Source organism: Dryas octopetala, chromosome 4, assembly GCF_963921425.1.
Source record: "Dryas octopetala chromosome 4, drDryOcto1.1, whole genome shotgun sequence".
NCBI lineage: Eukaryota > Viridiplantae > Streptophyta > Magnoliopsida > Rosales > Rosaceae > Dryas > Dryas octopetala.
In genome coordinates this window covers 13,609,172-13,632,870 of record NC_141369.1, presented here as the reverse complement: position 1 = coordinate 13,632,870, position 23,699 = coordinate 13,609,172, and the positions used below count along the sequence as shown (strand labels likewise).

At 35.6% G+C, this 23,699-nt stretch overlaps 2 protein-coding genes across 2 annotated transcripts; both read right to left on the bottom strand.

Annotated features, from left to right (window-relative positions):
• Positions 1-16,362: 16,362 nt before the first annotated feature.
• HP6 (histidine phosphotransfer protein 6) lies at positions 16,363-17,603 on the bottom strand. The gene is made up of 5 exons (XM_086242310.1): positions 17,532-17,603; positions 17,275-17,405; positions 16,980-17,123; positions 16,556-16,628; positions 16,363-16,419 (listed from the first exon to the last, which is right to left on the bottom strand). Exons 1-5 carry the CDS (start codon positions 17,601-17,603, stop codon positions 16,363-16,365), a joined length of 477 nt encoding a protein of 158 aa, XP_086098436.1.
• Positions 17,604-21,484: 3,881 nt separating this feature from the next.
• Positions 21,485-23,672, bottom strand: FAD5 (fatty acid desaturase 5). Its single transcript, XM_086238885.1, has 5 exons — positions 22,873-23,672; positions 22,608-22,748; positions 22,349-22,489; positions 22,116-22,222; positions 21,485-21,937 (listed from the first exon to the last, which is right to left on the bottom strand). Exons 1-5 carry the CDS (start codon positions 23,479-23,481, stop codon positions 21,742-21,744), a joined length of 1,194 nt encoding a protein of 397 aa, XP_086095011.1. The 5' UTR covers positions 23,482-23,672; the 3' UTR covers positions 21,485-21,741.
• Between the last annotated feature and the right edge of the window lie 27 nt (positions 23,673-23,699).

The following is a 23,699-nucleotide window of genomic DNA, read 5'->3' as shown; positions in this document are numbered from 1 at the left end:
CCTCAAGTTTAGTAGAGCCTAATGGGGTCTCTCAACAAGCAAAATAAAACCAATCCAGTGGGCTTGTAATGAAGAAAAGAAATTAACAAAATCATGAACCACTGATCGATGAAATCTAACCTATATTCTTACACGCAGATGCTATGCACAATTGTTTTCCTACTGATGTTGGGCTTGTAATCCAGTGGGCTTGTGTTTACGTTATGTTTTCCTAGTTAGCTAAGGTTTATTGTTTCCCTATATAAGTTTAAGCTTTAGGTTGTAATAATAGACAGTTTTCTTATCAATAAATTTGTGATGGCCGCTCCTAGAGCCCCCTTGAGGCTCCAATTGATGGAAAGACCTGGGGAACGTGTATATTGCGCAGTGGCGGACAAAGAAACCACAGACTTCCTACTCGGACTTGTTCATATCACTCTGGGAGGCCTAGCAACAATGCGGCCTGAAGCCAATCAGGGGTCTTTCGGAAATTTGCTACGGAGCATTGGTTCTTTGGAAGAAGCAGGGCAGCTAAACCCAGGAGTCGCCGCCAATATATCAAGAATAAATATACAGGCGCCACCCTCAGTGTCACAGACACTCCCAGGAATCGAAAGCCAGGAACTTTACATTTGTTGGTGCTGCAATAAAAATGCGGCAAAAAAAATTGGGAATTCAACCCCTGTAGCCGCAGCACTCTACACCATGTGCGCTGAATGTAGAAGTCCCATGAGTCACCGTCTCACACCTTTTCCGGCCGCAACCGAAGGTTTTGTCAAGGAGGGTCAGTACATTGTGAGGGACGACCTTCGCATCAAAACTCTGGATATCGCTGATATTGTTGCTGTGTGCGGTGGCCAGAACGGTATTGTTCCACGAAACGTGGACATCGGAGGTCCCGAGGTAATGGTTAATTAGCTTTTAATTATGCTGTTTTATTGTATTATCTGTTTTGTTTTGTAAAAAGGCATTATCTTTAATTTTTGTTCTTTGTTCAAATTAGGCCGTTGAATTAATCTGGAATGTACTTCGATCAGACACCGTGTTGAGCGACACTTTTATTCCCAACGCCGCAAGAGCATGCAAAAGAAGAGCAAAAGAAGAGCCCAGAGCCTAGAATTTACAACATTTGATTTGATTACCCTTTTGCTTACATTTTCGATTTAGTTTTTCATGAAAATTATATTTAGGGTTGAGAGACTAGAGGGCTGTGAATTACACACACAAGCAAAATTTGTATGCAGTTTTGATTAGATCTCTCTCTCACTTTTGACATGTAATAAGAGGAATTAATGTTTTGAATACCTTTTTGCACTATCAATTTGGTCATATATGTACCATCCATTAAGCATTAGCTTACCAAATTCGCAATGTAAAAGTGACAAAGTAAACAAAACCCACAATACTACCAAACCTTCCAAAATGTCTTACATGTTGCAATTAACAATACAACATTATGTAATACGTACCTATACATTACTATAAATTAATAATGTCACTGCCCCATCAACATAACGTACCATTGGCAAAAATAGACCATATGTAATTTGTATAGACCATATCATCATGTATTATGTACCTATCATCATGTATGTACAAAAATAGACCATATGTAATTAGTATAGAAGAAACCTCACCCTTAAATTATTGGTTAACAACTTAACATGATAACCTGTAGCCTCCTCATGTACGTACAAAAATAGACCATATGTAATTAGTATAGAAGTAACCTCACCCTCAAATTATTGGTTAACATCATAAATGACAATTGAGGGATGGAAGTTAAAAGTTTCAAATTCGCAATCTTTTGAAACTATAGCTTTGATAGCAATATAGCATATATGTTACACAGCCACTTCACTCTTAAATTATGAAAAATAAATCAGCAAACAATTTACATCATACTAACAAACATGCATGACCCCTCTTGAGAATAATTTGCATATCCCTATGATAGGGCCAGGCTTGTGTAACGGTAGAGAGAGAAAGAGAGAAGAAGGAAGAGAGAGAGAGGAGAGAGAGATAGAGATAGAGAGAGAGAGAGAGAGAGAGAGAGAGAGAGAGAGAGAGAGAGAGAGAGAGAGAGAGAGAGAGAGAGAGAGAGAGAGGGATACCACAACTAGTATCCCTGGGGCAGGTAAGTCCCTCTCCCCACTCATATGTGTGAAGCATATCCTACTTTTGTGACATGAGATCGCACATCAACTGTATGTCCCGCCAAAGACTCGGACTATAAACACTGGAGAATCAGACTACACAAGCAAATTGACCAGGAACTGGAAAGAGACAACACAAAGCTTGGACCATTGAAATGCTGCTTGTCCCTGCCTTGAGATTCAAAACAGCTATAGCATACATACCACATACAATATTCATCAGGTCTCTACTTCTTCTCTAGCCGCTTGCTGGTTTCATTTTCATGATGCATATAAATCATGATACTTGTGATTGTAATTGGAGATGTGGGTATGTTTGTTTTTGTTGTAGTTGATGTTTAGGGAGTGTTGGATGAGCAATTCTCGCAGCTGCAGCAGCTCCAAGATGAGAGGTCCCCAAACTTTGTTTCTGAAGTCTCTTAAGAAATCTCAGAGGACTATTGTGATACTCTGCTCCTCATACAACTGATTAATGCCACTGATCACGTCAAAGTTTAAGTACCAATATGGATTACAGAATTTTGAAATCTAGTCAACCAATCAACAAGTTTGAAAACTCTACCAAAACCTAAAATTAATATAGTTAATTTTTTAAAAGAATTTTGCATCAACATTTATAAAGAACGACAGTTTGAAGAGTATTTAGTTCATTAATAAACCATCAACAGTTCTGCACATCCTATAAATAAACCATGCAAGAGTTATATACTCGCATTTTCAACATGCATACTATGACTTATAAGCGTATGTACAATTTACCCACACTATAAACAAATTGTTTAACAGGGTTGACTAATATATTTGAGGACAACATCAAATCAAATGGTTGGGTATGGACAATTTAGTTTCGTAAATTCAAGAATCTTGCGAGAATTCGCAAGTGAGGCATGAAGTTAACAGAAAAGCTATACTTTAAATAGTTTTGGACTTTTAGTAATATTTTTACAATATAGAAAATATAAACTAATAATATTTTTAGACTTTTTTGCAATGATAACATTTAAATAGAAACCTAAAATAATATCTTCAATTCCAAATGAATGATATATAAAAAATATTTTATTTTATAATTTATAGAAAATTAAGATTAAATACCAAATATCAATAGTTTTTTAGTAAAACAGCAAAACACTAATTTTTTTTAGTTTAGGTACTAACCTAGAGTAAAACATTTTGGATTAGGTCACAAATCTGTTTGTTATACAGTTGTGACTATCGAACAGTTACAGTTGTAATTGTCGAACAGTCACAGTTGTGACTATTTAAAATTTATAAAAAATCAAACTTTTTAAGGGTTTCATAATTTTGATTTATGTTTGGGGGATGAAGTCCTATAACCCAAAGACTAAACATTAAAGTTTAAGCCTTGCAAATATTGAAAAAACAACAAATCAATAAAAAAGTTATGATTGTTAAACAGTCACAGTTCGATATAACCATGTTTTTTAAAGTTGGTACCTAAACTGAAATTTAGTACCTAAAGTGAAATGACATAAATGTTTTAGTAGTTGAAATGAAAAAACATTATAATTTGGTACCTAAAGTCAATGGACCTTATAATTTATTATATTTCAAGTATCAGTATGCCTATAAATACATTGCATGTATTTGAATATCACAAGTGGTTAAGTGGTATACTGAGAATTCACACTTTGACTCTTCTCAACAGCAAATTGGTCAGAGAAGAACCACGATTAGGCGGCATCGAGGCGATGCCTCCAAGGATCAGATGGAGTAGCCCTAATAAGAAATTGGTAGCATCTCTGTCAGCAACCGCACAGTGGACTCTATCCCCAAGTGTTTCCATCAACCGGAGCCTGAGAGCGGCCATAGGATTGGTCGGGGTTTCTGGGTTTTTGGGTTTTCTTGAGAAAATTTTTGAGATTTTCTCTGGAAGATTTGTATGATTTTCTCGCGTGGGCCGAGTTTGAGCATTTGGGTATAATTGTATTTATAAAAGGCCTAAATGGGCAAATTAAGACCAAAAAAAAAAAATTGTAACGGACAAATGACAGCGTTAAGATTTCAAATTTTTACTGCTTTTTTATAATAGTATTGTGCGTGTTTGAGAGAGAGAGAGAGAGAGAGAGAGAGAGAGAGAGAGAGAAATAGATTTAGTGTTACAAAATCTTTCCAATGTAACAAAATCTTTACAATGTAAGTCTCAACCTGGCCAACTGACTCTTTTTTTTTCTTTTTTTTTTTCAAACGGGCTAACTGAATTTCATATCTCTTAAAAGTGACAAAGTAAACAAAACCCACAATACTACCAAACCTTCCCAAATATGTTTACATTTTACAATTAATAATACTACATTATGTAATACGTACCTATACATTACTATAAATAATGACGTCACTGCCCCCATCAACTTAACCATTGGCAAAAATAGACCATATGTAATTAATATTAAGCATATCATCATGTATCTATCATGAATGTAACGTATCTATCATCATGTATGTATAAAAATAGACCATATGTAATGAGTATAGAAGTAACATATATCACCCTTAAATTATTGGTTAACAACTTAACATGATAACATGCAGCCTCATCATGTAATTAGTATAGAAGTAACTTCACCCTGAAATTAATTATTAGTTAACATGATAAATGACAATTGAGGGATGGAAGTTAAAAGTTTCAAATCTGCAATCTTTTGAAACTATAGCTTTGATAGCATATATGTTAGACAACCACTTCACTCTTAAATTATGAAACATAAATCAACAAACAATTTACATCATACTGACAAACATGCATGACCCACTCATATGTGTGAAGCATATCCTACTTTTGTGATATGAGATCGGACATTAACCATATGTCTTGCCAAAGACTCGGACTATAAACAGTGGAGAATCAAACTACACGTGCAAATTGACTGGGAACTAGAAAGAGGCAACACAGAGCTTGGTCTATTGAAATGCTCCTTGTCCCTGTCTTGAGATTCAAAACAGCTAGCATACATACCACATACAATATTCATCAGGTCTCTACTTCTTCTCTAGCTACTTGCTGGTTTCATTTTCATAATGCATATAAACATCAACATCTCGGCGAGAGAGAGAGAGAGAGAGAGAGAGAGAGAGAGAGAGAGAGAGAGAGAGAGAGAGAGAGAGAGAGAGAGAGAGAGAGAGAGAGAGAGAGAGAGAGAGAGAGAGAGGCGAGGTGGACAGTGCCAATGGGTATGGCTGCCGCCGAAGGTGGGTCGGGCTGGGTGAAGAGGGGGTGCGATCTGCACCTCCTCTTCTTTTTTCATTTTTCCTTCTTTCTTATTTTTTTTTGTTTTAATCTTTTTTATTATTTGTTTCACGTTCTCTATGTTTTCTAAATCAACCCAAAACATTATTTAACCGTTTTCTGAATTTACATTATATAAACTGGAAATTCCATTTTGCATTTTACAAAAATTATTTTCTCAATACGGCAACCAAACACATTTTTAACATGTTTTTGAATTTGTAAAATGAAAAACCGCTTTAGAAGACGTTACCAAACGCGGCCTTAAGTAATGAGGTATTCCAAAAGCTGATTTACTCTGATTTTTACTTAGTTACTCTACAAATGGGTCCCGATTTTATCTACATAAATTCCACCACAACTTTCTTTTTCATCTTTTGTCAACAACTCATTTTACTCTTCTCCTTTTTTTTGATCAAATCATTTTACTCTTCTTCAGTTCATCACCACTTGACTCTTGTTTGTGTTGTGAATTCATGATTTGATTTCCAAGGACAACAAATTAAATATCATCATTAACTCCCTCCATTTCTAGACAAAATCTTCTTCGAATCAACCAATTCAAGAATATCACATTTACAACAATTTTGGCCAAATTGTAAATGAGAAAACTACATGTCCTACATTGAATCAAATATTTATCATTTTTTTTTTCACATTGGGGGGTTGCAATGGAAGCCACAAGTTTCTGTATTTTGCTTTTCTTTTTAGGGTTAAGCATAGTGGAAGAAAGTATGGGTAGTTTGGGAATATTGATGAACTTCACTTGATGCTATTTCAAGGCATAGAATGAACGGATTTCAAGCGAGCATAGAATTTTTTTTTTTTGGCGTGAAACAAGCATAGAATTTAATATCTCTTAATAGGTTTTGGCCTATGTAAACTTGTCTTATTGCTCTCATATATATATTCTTTGCTGAAACATAAGACTAACACAAATACACAATGACTTGTGAAAACCCATTATTGGATTGAAGGCAATGATTTGTGCCTATGTCTTAGGGTGCCTAAAGAGTAATTCTACCACCTTTCAAAGAAAAAACAAAAAAGAAGAGAAATTCTACCACTTATTTGAAAGGGACATCTCATGCAATTCGATCATGACCTAGCTAGCCCACCATGAAGTTACTGCATTTCATATGAAGTTACCGCAACCTAAGGTCTTTTTTCGGCCATAGAGTTTACCCAATGTCAGAGTTTGAATTTACAATAAAAATCGGTTTGTCAAGTTTCTACAATCCAATGAGCCTAAAATGAAGAAAGAAATTTAACAAAAAAAAAAGCAAGTGAGAATTATTGAAATCACTTATGTATATAAAACGTTTATGTACATTTTCTTGAAAAATATTGTTCTTATGTCCCAAAACTACAATATTTTATGCCTTTATTTAATAATCATTCTAATATAAACACTGAATTCTAAATTTTAAAAGAAATTGTATTAGCTACAAGTATATAATGGGTCTGGCAAATATAAAATAGAAGTCATATGTCACTTCAAATAACAGAACAAAAGCATCGATCAGAATTTCCTCTATCTCTTATACACATACATGATACATGCATGCACACAGCACATACCTGGTCATAAAATATCTCATGCTATTGTGCCTTAAGATTTTCTTTTCTTCTTTCTTTTGGGCCTGAAACTGTCTTACATTGGGAAACAAGAATTACTGGTTTGTGATCAGTATTTGTAGCCAAAATGATATAAAACAAGAGACAATGGATCAAGAGCAGAATGCAAAGAGGGCCTTGTAGCAGGCCCAAATCCAATGTTCGAAATATGGTTTTATGGTATAAAATATTTGTTTCGCACAGATAGACACTGGCCTTCTGTCTAGCCTTGTAGTGAAGTGCTTCCAACTTAACTCATGGTCATAGGTTCGAAGACCGGTACTTCTTCTAGAAGCCGAACTACATCAAAATCATTGATTTGATGAGATCTCTGTTTTTACATTGATTCTCTTTTCACCAATATTCTTTTTTTACTTTTTGATAAGTTACACCAACGATATCAAATTGCATTCTAATTGAAGAGAGATTCCAAATTTTGGTTCAGGTTTTTTTGAAATTACAATTCGTCATTGTGAAATTTCAAGTCCCTTTGAAATTATTTTCTCACAAAGAGCCAAAAAAAAAAAAACCAATGGAAGGGAAACGGAAACCCAACATCCATATAATTTCCGATAGAAAGAATCAAAAAGGGAGATTTCTACTTTTCCCATCCAACCCTTCTTCTTTCCCTCTGCTCAGCAATAATAGTTCCCTTTGTAAGAAATTAATGGACTTACGCATTGTTCTTAATACCTTACCATTGCTTAATTGACAAGCAACAGAATTATTAATCAATACCAAGACTGTAAGCACAATCCAGCAAGGATTCCTAATCCTAATTGGATAAAGAAGACTCGGTTGACTACAGGCCTTTATGCATAAGCAAAGTTATATTCAGAATAGGATTTATATATGAGTTACATTAAGATAGAATTGCTAGAATCCCTTAATGGAAGGGACTAGGATTTCTCTGATTTCTCTATATAAGTAATAGTCCCCAGTCACACAGGAATCAAGTCATATTTCTAAGTTCCATTGTGAGAGAGGCTTTCAGTTTCCTGGCTGTGCTGACTGGAAGATTATTGCTGCACAACATCGTATTCAGACCCCCTGCATCATGTCGACATCTGGTTAGCTATTTCATATATGATGTGTTTACTTATTGATATAACAATGATACAATGCTTGAATCTGTTCATTACTGGTGTATGCTTACAGATGTTGGAAATACTAACATGTGGTATCAGAGCAATCATACACCAATTCAAGTTTACAGTATAATCATTGTTTTCAGTTTTAGTTTAATCAAACATAACTGTATTATTAATTTTTCTTTATGTATTTAAGTTTTGCCTGCTACATTTATTTCTTGTGCTGTAGTTGGTTTCGATTCTGGATGAATTTTTCCATTGCTCAAATTTTATATTGTTACTCAATTTCATATGTTATTTTGTGTGCATATACTAACACCTGATTTTTCCTGGTTCTGAGTATAAAATCAATTGTATGTACACTGTATTATATTACAATAGCAATTATATCCGCTGCAGAATTGTCAAAGTTCTAACAATTCTATTTAAGCATGTGATCTGGTGCTTACTCATTATTCTCATAATATCAGGAAACACAAATACTCCTATATTATGAGCACTATGATTAACACGAAAGCATCACCAGATTACTAAACAGTAGTTCTGCAATTTTAGGTGTTCTAATTTTTTTTGGATACTTAAGATTGCAAAACTAACATGCTTCAGTCTTCTTATGGGATCAAATTTCTTTTGGTTTTGTTTCTGTTAAACAAATTGCAGACACAAAGTCAAAATAAATGATCTTATAAAAGGGTGGAAGCATGATTCATGATACGAATTCTTGGCTGCATGCTCAACACAAATATGATCATGTAGCCAAAGAACACTTGCAGTACAGGGCATATATTTTCACACGAAATATATTATGATCAATTTATAGTGATTTTTGATTTATGCAGCATCCATGAGTTTCTCCAACATTGAGCCACTGAATGGACATAATTACAAAAAGTGGAAGCAAGACATAGAGATTGTCCTGGGGCTCAATGATTTGGACATGGCACTTAGGGAGAAACAACCAGCTGCACTTACAGCAACTAGCACTGCAGAAGAAAAACTTGAGTTTAAGAAATGGGAGAAAGCAAACAGGATGGCACTACTAATTATCAAAAGGAACATGGCTGATATTGTCAAGGGAGGAATTGATGAGAACGACAGTGCAAAGGCTTATTTTGATTCCATTGGGGAGAAGTACAAGGAATCAGAAAAGGCTGAGACAAGTAACCTGATGGCTGCATTAACAGGAAAGACCTTTGATGGCACTGGCAGTGTAAGGGAATATATTATGTCATTGATTGACATTGCAGCAAAGCTAAAAGCTTTGAAAATCCCTATTGCTGATGAATTTATTGTGCATCAAGTGTTAATGACCTTACCAGATCAGTATGAACACTTGATCTCCATTTATAGTGCACAGAAGGAAAAGTGGACTTTGAATGAACTCATTGGCATGTGTGTTCAAGAGGAAGAAAGGAGCAAGAAAGGAAAGGCAGTGGCAGATGTGAACTTTGTGCAGAGGACCAACAATGGTAAGAAATTTTTCAAAACCAACAAAAGGGACTTCACGAAACCTAAAGGTGCACCAGACAATGCAAGCAACTCAAAATCCACTCCTGATGGCCTCAAGACAGTGAAAACCTCTAAGTCTAAATGTTTTCACTGTCATAAGGCTGGCCATTTTAAGAAAAATTGTGAGAAGTGGAAAGCATGGATGATTAAGAAAGGTAATCCACATTGTTTTTACTTGGAAATTAATCTTGTTGATTCTCCTATTAATTCTTGGTGGTTAGATACAGGCTCACCCATTCATATTGCAAATTCTTTGCAGGGTATCACAAGAAGGAGGACACCAAGGAAGGATGAAGTCAACATCCGAGTAGGCAATGGAATGCAAGTAGCTGTCAAGGCTATAGGAGTTGCCAGCATTAGATTAGGATCTGGTCTTGACTTAGAATTAGATGAAGTTTTTGTTATACCTTCATTAAGAAGGAATTTGGTTTCGGTTGTTAAGTTGGTTAGGAAAAATTATGAATTTATCATTAATAAAGCTGGTTTGCAATTTTCTCTTAATTCTTCCATTGTTGGTACTGCTGCACTTGTTAATGATCACTGGAAATTAGTTTGTGCTGAACACAATGAAGTAAATGATATTAATATTTCATCTGCTGTTAAGAGAACAAGAAGCAATGAAAATTCATCAGTGTTATGGCACAAACGACTTGCTCATATATCCAAGGAAAGGATGCAGATTTTGATTAAAGAAAAACACATTCCAAACCTTGATTTTTCTGATTTTGGAGACTGTATTGAGTGCATCAAAGGAAAAACAACAAACTCCAGAAAAATAGGTGCTAACAGAAGCCATGAATTACTTGAAATAATCCACACTGACATTTGTGGACCATTTTCTTGTAAAACAATATGCAAGAACTCCTATTTTATCTTGTTTATTGATGATTTCTCAAGGTATTGCACTTTGTACCTTATCTCCGAAAAGTCACAGGCACTTGATTTCTTCAAGATTTTTAAATTAGAAGCAGAAAAACAACTTGGCAAGCAAATAAAAATTGTAAGGTCAGATCGAGGAGGAGAATTCTATGGCAAGTACAGTGAAACAGGGCAAAGTATGGGACCTTTTGCTAAGTATTTACAGGAAAATGGTATTCAGGCACAATATACAACACCAGGCACTCCACAGCAAAATGGAGTTGCTGAAAGGAGGAATAGAACCCTCATGGAGATGGTAAGATGTATGATGTGTACTACTAAACTTCCAAAATTCCTATGGGGAGAGGCCTTAAAGACTGCTAATTATGTGACCAACAGAACTCCAAGTAAGGTACTAGACAAAACCCCTTTTGAGCTTTGGACAGGAAGAAAACCAGGCTTGCTACATCTACACGTATGGGGATGCAAAGCAGAAGCAAGATTGTACAATCCAGATCAGAAAAAGCTAGATGCCAGGACAACAAGTGGTTTCTTCATTGGTTACCCCGAAAAATCTAAGGGATACAGATTCTTTTGCCCATCCAATTCTACTAGAATAGTAGAGACAAACATTGCAAAGTTTATAGAAGAAGCAACCTCGACAAGTGAATCTGCAGTGAGAGATTTTGAACTAGAAGAGGTTAAAAGTGATCAACAACCACTGAATGCTTGCTTACCACTTTTCAGATCAAAATTTTTTGGTACCTACAATTCAGACCACCTTGGAACCACAAGCTGCAGTGACGACTGAAGCAGCCCAGACTGAACCACAAACACAAGTGAATACACAACAAAATGACAATGACATTGAGCAACATACTGAGGACATTCCTAGAAGGCAATCTACCAGGCAAAGGAAATCAGCCTTGTCAGAGGATTATGTGCTTTATTTACAAGAAATCGATTTTGATGTAGGAGAAGAAACTGATCCTAGAAACTTCACACAAGCAATAAGCAGTACAAACTCACTGAAGTGGCAGGAAGCAATGAAAGCTGAGTTAGACTCGATGCAGGTAAATCAAGTATGGGAATTAACTGAAGTACCAAAAGGATTTAAACCAATTGGCTGCAAATGGATTTTTAAAACAAAGAAAAATCCTGATGGTAGCATAGAGAGGCATAAAGCAAGGTTGGTAGCAAAGGGGTTCACTCAAAAGGAAGGGATAGATTACACTGAGACATTTTCTCCAGTCTCAAGTAAGGATGCTTTTAGAGTCATTATGGCTTTAGTGGCACATTTTGACATGGAGCTGCACCAGATGGATGTTAAAACTGCGTTTCTGAATGGGGAATTGGAAGAAGAAATATACATGACTCAACCTGAAGGTTTTATAAAGGATGGACAGAATCATCTTGCTTGCAAATTAAGGAAGTCAATTTATGGACTCAAACAAGCATCAAGACAGTGGTATGTCAAGTTTGACTCAGTAATCACAACTTTTGGTTTTCAGGAAAATTCTGCAGATGAATGTATATATCTCAAATTTAGTGGGAGTGATTTCATCTTCCTAATTCTCTATGTAGACGATATTCTACTAGCCAGCAGCAATAAGAAACTCTTACATGAAACCAAGGACTTCTTATCAAATAATTTTGAAATGAAGGACCTTGGTGAGGCATCTTATGTTCTTGGGATAGAGATCAAGAGAGATAGAAAGAATTTTCTGTTGGGATTGTCACAACAAGCTTACATTAAACGAGTTCTTAAAAGATTTGACATGGTGAATTGTAAGTCAGGAGATTCACCAATGTCGAAAGGGGACAAATTTAGCAAGAAACAATGTCCCACAAATGAACAAGAAATTTTGTTCATGAAAGATAAACCTTATGCATCATTGGTTGGGTCCATAATGTATGCTCAGCTTTGTACCAGACCCGACTTGGCTTTTGCAGTAGGTATGTTGGGAAGGTATCAGATAAACCCAGGACAAGCTCACTGGGTTGCAGGGAAAAAGGTGCTCAGATATTTGAAAAGGACAATGGATCACATGCTGGTGTTCAGAAGGGTAAAAGACTTAGAGTTAATTGGATATTCTGATTCAGATTTTGCAGGATGTGTGGACAGTTTAAAGTCCACAACTGGATATGTATTCATGCTTGGAGGAGCAGCTGTCTCGTGGAAAAGTGTAAAACAAACATTAACCACAACATCCACTATGCAGGCTGAGTATGTAGCAGTGTATGAAGCAGCAACACATGCCATTTGGTTGAAGAGTTTTATGCAGGAAACAAAAATTATCCAGTCAGCATCTAATCCTATAAGGATTTTCTGTGATAACAGTGGGGCAGTCAATTTCTCTAAGAACAGTAAAAGGACATCCAAGTCTAAGCACATTGGAACAAAGTTTTTGATGGTAAGAGAGAATGTCAGAGCAGGAGAGTTGCAGATCGAGTATGTAAACACTAAAGAGCAGCTGGCAGATCCATTTACTAAAGCCTTAGCAGTAGGAATCTTCAAACAACATGTGATCAACATGGGAGTATTGGAGGATTTAAAGGCAGCAATTCAGTGGGAGTTTTAGTTATAGTGGGAGCATCCAAAAGTTGTATAATTTCCAAGTTTAAATCAGCGTGATAGTTGATTTCCTGCAGTATCAGTAGTAAATGCAGAACAATAAATGCCATTGGTTCAATTTTGAACATTTAAGTCAATTATGTTGTGTTAAGGTTGAACTGGTATAATCATGATTTCAGTTTTTGCTAGTTCAATTTTAATGCTTACATATAATTTTCATTTTCTGTTAAAAGTTCTAACAGTATTCATGTTTGTTGGTGTAATTTTCTATAGACTACAGACAATAACATTGTTATTCAGGTTATACCATATATGATAAAAGCATAATGTTTTTCACATATGCATATAGTTATCTTGCTTTTGAGTTTCAGAGATATTGTATTAAGGATAACAATATCATATAGGAGGACCAAGTTTACAAGTTAAGATACGACTAAGGCACTGGTATCTTGTAAACTAAATATTATACTTTGCTGATGACTTTGTCAAGTACAGTTGCGAATGTCAGTGATTATAAGGAGTTTGAGCATTTTTTCATAGCTCTGTTACACCTTGTAGTCTGATGTTTGACGATGTACTTAGACATAGTTGAATTGAGTCTAGTTTTGTAAATATTCTGAGCGCTATTGCAGATTGCTTGAAGTGATGAGTAAGCATATTGGTTAAGAACAATGCTTGTCCAAGTGGGAGAATGTAAGAAATTAATGGACTTACGCATTGTTCTTAATACCTTACCATTGCTTAATTGACAAGCAACAGAATTATTAATCAATACCAAGACTGTAAGCACAATCCAGCAAGGATTCCTAATCCTAATTGGATAAAGAAGACTCGGTTGACTACAGGCCTTTATGCATAAGCAAAGTTATATTCAGAATAGGATTTATATATGAGTTACATTAAGATAGAATTGCTAGAATCCCTTAATGGAAGGGACTAGGATTTCTCTGATTTCTCTATATAAGTAATAGTCCCCAGTCACACAGGAATCAAGTCATATTTCTAAGTTCCATTGTGAGAGAGGCTTTCAGTTTCCTGGCTGTGCTGACTGGAAGATTATTGCTGCACAACATCGTATTCAGACCCCCTGCATCATGTCGACATCTGGTTAGCTATTTCATATATGATGTGTTTACTTATTGATATAACAATGATACAATGCTTGAATCTGTTCATTACTGGTGTATGCTTACAGATGTTGGAAATACTAACACCCTTGCCATACCACTTTGGGAGCCAAAGAACATAACACAACCAAACTTAACAAATAAGATAAAGTAATTGCAAACCGGGTAGAGCCAAATCAACTCTCACTGTGTGAGATTCTATTGATGTGAAATTATTTCATTCTTTGTCGTCAAAATCTCTCTCAAATTTTGGGCATAAATACTATGACAACTGATAAATATTTGGTAGTATTTTACCTGTTAGAAATAAAAAAATAAAAAATTAATAGATAAATGAAATTTTATCACCTTAATCGATATTCAAAAAATTTGTATTTGGTTTGCTGCCTGTATCGGAACTCGGAAGCGATGACATTTACATTGGTCTGTGTCTTTTTCTACTTTTTTTTCTTTCTCATGATCGATTATTGGATATGCATATATCTCAGACAACCCCCACCCATGAATCAAATATGGAAGGAGGGTAAAGGACCAGGGAAGTCAAGTAAAGTGCCATTGCCCTTTGGTTAAAAGACATATCCCCTCTCCATAAGTACATATAAGTATAATACATCATAATTAAAAAGTGACTGAGGAGAGTTCCATTCAATACCATATCATAATTAGAAGTGGTATGAAAAATTACACTTATTTTAAAAGTTCAGATATTATCATCTAGCTAGTTGAATATATTATTGAAAAACTCTTATCATAATTACGAAGAAAGAAAATTTTGAATATTTTCTAATAACTGCTGTATGGTAAACACATATAATCATTTTTTAATCGCATTGGTATGGTAAACATATAATTAAATTTTAATGGCGTTGATATTGACGGGTTCACATTTTTATTATTACCATAAAAATTTTTGATCCATAGATTATTTTGTATGCCATATTATTTAGGCTTATTTACACCATTGTTCCCTGTAAGATACACTTTTTCACTTTGTCCCCTGAAACTTAAATCCTCTCAGTTTGCCACCTGAACTTCACAAAGTTATTGCAAAAGACCCTTTGCCGTTAACTCTGTCAATTTTTCCGTTAAAATAGCTGACGTGACACCTATATGGCATGAGTGAGACTTTTTTTTAGTTATGTAAAATCCATGTGGACAAAAAAAATAATTTTTAAACTAAAAATAATAAGATCCATGTCAATTTTTTATAATTTTGCTTGTCTACATGGATCTTACATAACTAAAAAAAGGTCTCACTCATGCCATATAAGTGCCATGTCAGCTATTTTAACGGAAAAATTGACAGAGTTAACGGCATAGGGTCTTTTGTAACAACTTTGTGAAGTTCAGTGGCAAACTGAGAGGATTTAAGTTTCAGGGGACAAAGTGAAAAAAAGTGTATCTTACAGGGACAACAGTGTGAATAAGCCTATTATTTATTTGAAACTTGAAAAAGGTTAGTGGAGGCTGTGGAGCATTCTAAAAGTACCACAGTTGGATGAGTGTATCAATCAAGCAGCCGCACATTTATCTGGCTAAGCAGTGCGAGTACAGTAGTACTCTGGCTGGGTGTGGAAACTTGGTCCACATTTTTGACTGCACTCTGTATGCTCAAAGATAGAGAAGCTTTCCCAGCTGACACATTGACAAGGCTCTCTTATTGAATTGATTGACTGATAGATTGAACCATCTTATCATATTAAAAACAGCATTCACAAAGCTAAAAGTACCATTCCCCAATTGATAGTTGGCCGGGCAAGATAAATATTTGCTCATTCAACTCAGATATTTTAAACTCATTATAACATGGATACGATGCTCAGAATCAGCAACAGCCACATATGAATATATGATATATGCATTTTCATTCAAAATTACAACCAGGCAAATTCATTCATTCATTCATTCATGCAGTACGTACAGGTGGGTAGATAACACCAAACAGTAGTGACATAAATTAACCATGCATGAAGCATGAAGCATGAAACATGATGATCATGAGCTCCATCTAACATCTAACATCTTTCTATTTTTCTTCTTCAGCAAGTACTGCAAGTACTACTAGCTCCTACTGCATGCCTAGTGCTGCTGCCTACTTGGGGTCATCAATATATATGCTTGGTTTTGAGCAAAACCTGAAACAACCAACAAGCTAGCTAGATGGGTGCATGGGGTTTAAATTAAGGCTCTCTTACTGCTTGCTTTAATTATTCTGCATTGGGTACCTAACCCCAGCTGCCAACACTCTTTGTTGCTCTATCTGCATTGTCAAACCAGGATAACAATAATTAATAAGAAAAGATGCTCATGCTCTTACAATCAGTTCTATATATATACATATGTGATCATTTTTCGATAACGGATCATTGGTGCTACTTTAATTAGTTTGTACTTACTTGGAATAATTCATGCAATTTGTTCTTGAGGTAGCAATATTCATGCTCTAGCAGCTCTAAAGCTCTCAAGCACCTACGTACACAAACCAACCCACACATATAAATATAATATCAAATACCTTGTTGGCTAGCAATATTCATGCTTTTTGTGAAATATATATAATATAATAATGTCTGTCATGCTATAATGTCAATTTGTACCATTGATTATTCAAATTTTTATTTTAATATCGGACTAAAATTATCATTTTGATAATATAACATGGCCTAAATAATTAGTTATTACTCATTAATAATTAAAAAGAGAGAGTTAAGGATATTTGAGAAGAGGAAGTTATGTTTGAGAGGAAGTGGGAAAGGAATGAAATAATTAAATGTGGGAAAACACGAGAAATGAGGAGAAGAAAAGGGTGACCAAACCGACCCAGCACGGTTGTTGTGCTCAGAAGCAGCGCGAAAAGCAATGCATACGTTTCTGAGTCTCTTGGCACCTATGCTTGAGCTGCTTCCCATGAACTGATTCAAATGGATTCCCACTTTCTTGTAGTCCGAAAACTCCCTATCCATCCTGCAACGCAACTCATCTTCATCATCATCATATTCACATTCATGGTCATCACCAACCCATCAACCCAAAAAGCCCCATTGCCCCATTATTCAGATATATACCAATTCACCAACCAAATGACTGAAAGAGAGAGAGAGAGAGAGAGACTCACAATAGTCCTCTGAGATTTCTTAAGAGCTTCTCAGACTCATGGAAGTATATGTTGACAACTTCAGAAACAAAGTTTGGGGAGCTCTCATCTTGGAGCTGCTGCAGCTGCAAGAATTGCTCATCCAACACTCCCTAAACATCAACACAAGAACAAAAACAAACATACCCACATCTCCAATTACAATCACAAGGACTACGATTTTATATGCATCATGAAAATGAAACCAGCAAGCAGCTAGCTAGAGAAGAAGTAGAGACCTGATGAAAGAGCATTGCGAGCAGACGATTCATGTCTGCTCGCAACTGATCAGCAGTCCCCAACCCCAACATCCACACTGGCAGACCCGTCTTGGCTAAACACGAACTCAACCCCAACAACAAACAAACAAGGAAATTAGAACCACAACCGCAACAATTAGACTTTGTTTGCTTCACCAGCTTCTGGGTTTAGGGTTTTGGTGCTCTTGCTGGGACTTAAATACCACCTGGGATTTAAAGGTTGGTGCCCACATTAAACAAACAGTTTATATTCAATTCAAATCAAAGCCTGAAATGAATAACATAACATAACATAACAGTGTTGTGGTTTCACAATTCACAGAGCGTGCAATGTGGGACATACCGAGGCGAATGTGGGGTATCAACCGGACCAGCCTACAAACCACAAACCCAATTCAGTAATTAAAACCCATTCAGACCGAGTGAGACTGTGAGTGTGAGGTGAGGGAGGTGGTGACCTGCTGTCCCCGTAACCAGTCACCGCGCATGCTGTCTGTTCTGCCAGGTTGGTGCGGCGGTGAAGCCTCACTCCCACCCGACAACTGCCTGCAGCCGGTAACTTGTCAGTCACTCACTCACTCCATTCCAGACACCCATACTATAACAACAAATTTAATATTTAAAAAATCAAATTGAAAGAAATGCAAACTACCTTTTTGGTTTATTTCCTTTTCCTTTTTTAAAAAATTAGTTGGTTCACATTTTCCCGTACTCTTTCTGTCTCTTTCTTGAGAAAACGTTGGCTGGTTGTTGTGCTCTTTTTGGGTCACTGCTACCTCTGCAGAATTGGAGTCTGCGATCTGCAAGTGAGACTTGGGAATGGGAGGTGAAACTTGAAAGAGTCCCCCGGTAAACAAGGCTATGAATGCACATAGAAAAAGTACGTTACCATGTGTATGGTACCAGTACCACCCCCAACAGTTATAATGTCATGCATTTTATTTGTGCAAAAAAATTATATTTGAATAAAAACGCATGCCGGGTATATTAATTAGGACCACATCATATACATGGTATGACTACTCCATTGAAAAATCTCTCATGCACATCTATTAGTGACAAATACAAATCTGGGCTTGATAGTTGGCAAAATGGGTAATGTTTGAGTTGGTTAATACTTAATAGTGCTCAACTCACTAAATTTCGTGTACTAAAATTTATTCACTCAAATATTAGTATATTACTTTATCCTTTATATGGGAATTGAAGAATGGGATTTGTAAGAGCATGATGAAGGGACTTTTGAAAAGGGGGTGATGACTGATGGGTATTGGCCCCCAGTCAGTACTCAGTAGCATGAAGCACACAATTAAAGGCCATCACCTCATTTTTGTTGTTTTCTTATTGCGTCACTTTATTTGTAGGAGAGAGAGAAAAGAGAACCACTCGTATATGCATCACTCGTATATGCATGTTGGTCCATTTGATTTGGCTAATTAGTTTCTGGTGATCTTTTTTAAAGTTGTAACTGGATCTTCTCTTTCATGTTCATTAGCTACCAATGAATTTCAAATTTCATAAAACTCCAAAAGTGTATATGATGCCTCTTTATTTTTTGGACCTATACATAATGCCGTAATGACTGCAAAGCTTTTTCAATAAATGTGACGGATGGTAATTATTTCAGTTTTTTATTTTGGATCCCCTAAATTAAATAAAAATTTTGAATTACCTAATAAAAGAAATATTACCAAACATTTCTCCCCTAAAATAAGTGGTAACATTAATGTGGTGCAATTCAGGATTCACTATTTCTTATCAGGTATAGTGACGCTTTATCCCTGTAATTTAACGTGGATGGATTGTTTTCGTGAATGGTGTTAGTTCTACTTCTACAAAGAAAAGAACTGAATGCACCAAAGAATGCCACCAAAAAAAAAATATATATAGACAAGGTACTATAAAAATGCAATGGACCATTCTAATGTTCACCCTTTTTCCTCTGTGTGTGCCTTCCAATTAAAGTTTCATTAAACTTTAATTAAGAAAAGGGTTTTATTCATTCAATGAAACTATAATTACCAAAACAAAACGGAAGAACAAAAGAGAATATATATAATTATTTTATGTTGCATATACATGTGTCTCGAAATGGTATACATAGTTTTTAGTTTTTACAAAGTGTGCACGAACCATGCATCCTATATAACCTAGATTATGGGTTAATGCTATTTTTATCAGAGAAGCATGTTAATTGATTAATTTGTTAATAACTACCTCGGATTGCTCACATGGAAAGCATGCTTTGACGTAAGCAAACTCTATCATATATTATTTAATCTTTGGATAGTACTTAGTCTTGTTAGATTATACCAAATTGGATTTTATAATTAGTTTCATCTATGCATAAATTATTTGGATTTTCTGCTTGTTTTATTTCTATTTATTTTAATTAATTGTTAAATAAAAAAATGCTAGTTACGAAAAATCTTAACTCCTGGAAAACAAAGCAAGGCATGAGGCAAATTATTATAGTTTCTCGTCTAGAACAATGTAGAGTTTTTAGCCTTTTTTTTAAATAAAAAATATGAGGATTTGAAACGGTTACACGACTTGATTCTCCTCAAGAACAATCATAATAGTATTTTATAGAGGCCTTCCTTTTTTTGAAAAATGAATTACATAAATTTTATTTAATTTTCGGAGTTTTTTTGTTTTTGTAAAGATATCTTTATTTTTACTTACCAAAAAAAAGATATTTTTATTTTTAGGAATAGAACCTTATGTTGTTTAGTTTGTTGGTTTAGTTTCCATTTTAGCAGTTTATTTTGTAATTTGGTTGTACTGTTTGGGCTTTGCCTTTATTAATAGAAGTATATACTACATTCCCTGGCCCAAAAGAGGAATAGTACGTACTAACATCACTCCCGAATCTCTGGTTCTTTTATAGGCAATGTTAATCTTGAGATACAAGAAAATTGGGATGATAAAAACTCTACAAGTACTTATCATTGTGCAGCCAATATTGTATATTGTATGAATGTGCAACACACCCTTTTGTACTGCTAACTAGCATGCCAACATTATTTATCACTTTACATGCCAAAATTAATCACTTTACAATACAATTCCAAATGCAATAGAATTAGAGCCTAGCTAAACCCATGAAAGCATTAGAAATGAAGAAAAAGGCATGCTTTTGCTTTGTATTGACGTAAGCAGAGCATTGGGTGAGGAACAGAAAATGCTTCTTTATAGGAAGCACTTTTTATGGGATTACTTCCCCCATGAAAACTTTAGCTTCTAGGTACAGAAAATGCTTCTTTATAGTATATAATATTTAAGCATAGACTTTATAACCATATAATAAGGAATTAAGGACCATGCTTCTTGTTCTCCCGTGCTTATTTAGTATGACCTTTATCCATTCAAGACACATTCTTCTTTTTTGTCTTATTACTAAAACTTTTTACACTTTCAGCTTTCAAGTACAAAAAGATTCCTAATTTCCCAATTAGTTGATATCGATAATAGAGCAAGCAACATATTACCTAGTGTACCTAAGCTTAGAGTACCACTTCATCAGAAAGCCATTGGGGTGGTCATTAGGGGATTTTATATTATAATAGAAATGAAACTCATTGCTCGAGATAGTGAAAAGTTCAATGATCCCTGTAGTCTACATGAATGATGAATGACACTCTTTTCTTTTGGAGTTGAAACAAATTAAATTGACCTATATTGGTACTCAAAATTGTATCACTTAAGACTCATCCATTTTGGGACGTATTAAAGAAAGAACAATGCTTGGCCAAAAACAAAAAGAAAGGACAATACTTAGGTAAATTGAGTACCAATCTTGTACTCAACAACAATCAAATAAATAAATGAGATCCATCATGAGAGAGAAGATAATAGATCTCATCATAAACTCATTTAATTAATTAATTACCCGAGCATTCTTCTTAACGACATAAAAAAATTATTGTATGGATGAATAATATCTCTCGTAATATTTACTTGAGTCCTTTGGACTTTAGTTAAAAAATGAAGAATATATATGCTTTTTCTTGAGTCCCTTTGGACTTTAGTCAATACTCAAACACACTCATGATCTACAAGAAACTCTGGCTGACTGAGTAACAACTGATCTGATGGTCATTAAAGGAGTCAACTTCAGGTTCAGCTGCACCTGAAGTTGAGCATGAACCTATCTGAAGCATGCTTTTAAATGGTCTACAAGCTTCCTTTAATTTAAAGCCATCCTTTGTTTCTGGACCTCTGTTGGTACCTTCACATCAGTTGCCAATCCAATAGCTTGGAGAAATCTCACAACATACCAAGTCATGTCAAACTGCCACCAATCCAAGCCATGTCTAGCTGAGTACTCAAAAGCATGGTGGTTGTTGTGCCAACCCTCTCCAAATGCTAGTAATGCAACCCACCTGAACAAATCAAGATTCTAAGAATAAACCATCTAACTAGGCAATTCAGCTCAAGAATTCTTGAACCTTGCCCAAATCCATGAACAAAAATGGGTGGATTAGCTACCAAAGGGTCCCACATAGACAATTATCCAACCAATTAGGTTGAGAAAATGCACAGAGATATAGATAGTAGTACCAATTGTTCCTGGACAAGTCACCAGTTCTCCATGCTTGCTTTCCCCAAACATGGCAAGCTGAGTTAACCAGCCAAGTAATGTGGTATACCCAAATAATCCTCACACCCTGCAATAGTAATTTGCAAAACGTTGATGTCTATGACTGTTAGATAATTTGAGGAACAAAATAGCTATCTGAACCAAAACTGGATGGGAGAGCTTTCAGCAAAAACCAAAGGACCATCATCCTTACCATTCCCCAAACTAGGAAAGGGAATCCTCCCATTGCATATAGTAGGACTCCAAGAGCAATAGGGTGAATAATGTAAGTTCTCTGAAAGAACCTATAGAAGGGCTGCTTCTCTAAATCTCCAACATTATTTGCTTCACCACACTGCAAATGTCAAATTAAACTAATAAAACTACTATATTTCATAAAGAACACATAGACTGTATCTGTATTTGTATAAAATCTAATGAAGAAAAAAAGAAAAAGCAACAGAATTGCATACCCTTTCAGCCACAGAATTAGTATCAAAGAGCCAACTCATGTGACTGTACCAGAAACCTTCAGTTGGGCTATGTGGGTCTCTCTCAGAATCACAAAATTGGTGGTGGTACCTATGTGTACTCACCCAATCAATCGGGCTCCCCTACAAACCCAAAAGCACAAACAATCACAGAACAGAACCATAAAGCTTCAGAAAAAAAATAAAATAAAATCTTTAAAAAAATAAAATGTTTTCTTCCTCACAATCAAATTCAAATTGCACCCACCTGAAGTGCTTGAACTCCACAATAAGCAAACAAGTACTCAAGCCACTTGGGGAGCTTGAAACTCCTGTGTGAAAGATTCCTATGAAATGACAGAGTGATACCAAATAGACCAGTCACAACATAAAGTGACACTGCCACCCAAAAAGCTCCCCAATTGAATTGAAAAGGTGCAAAAAGGCTGAGCAAATGCATTGCCACCACAACACCAGCTGTGGCAATATCCATTGAACTCCATTTTCTCCCCTTAAACACATTCCTAGGCCTCTTCACAATGACATCTGACAATAGAATTCTCTTGTACTTCACTGGCTCTGGCTCTGGCTCTGGCTCTGGGTTTGGTTCTGTGGTTTCTGCCAAAGCTGCATTGGCAACTATTGTTGGTACTGCTCTATTAGAATTGGTAAGCAAATGGGTGAAGAGCTTTGTGCTTGTTAAAAGCTTATTGGGTTCTGATTGTTTTGAATCATTATGAACAAAATTTAGGATCTTGGGACACTGAGGTAGCTGCCGGAGACCCAATACAGGCCGTCCTGGCCGGTGAAACGTGCGGTGAAGAGGGAAACAATGGTGGGTTTTGGGATTGGATGGTGGTGATTTGATCAAATCCATGGAGGAGGAGGCTTGAGTAGTTGTGTGGTTTGATACAGAATAAAGTTTTTAACAAAAACTAGCAAATATTTTTTTAAAATAAAAAGAATGTACAGAATTTGGGTTGGGGTTTCTGGTGGGGTAAGGGGTTCGTGACTTTGTGGTGGAGTCAAATTTCTTAGATTTTGTTGAAATCTAATTGTGGACTGAAAATGAGAGAAAGAGACAAGAAAGAAGGA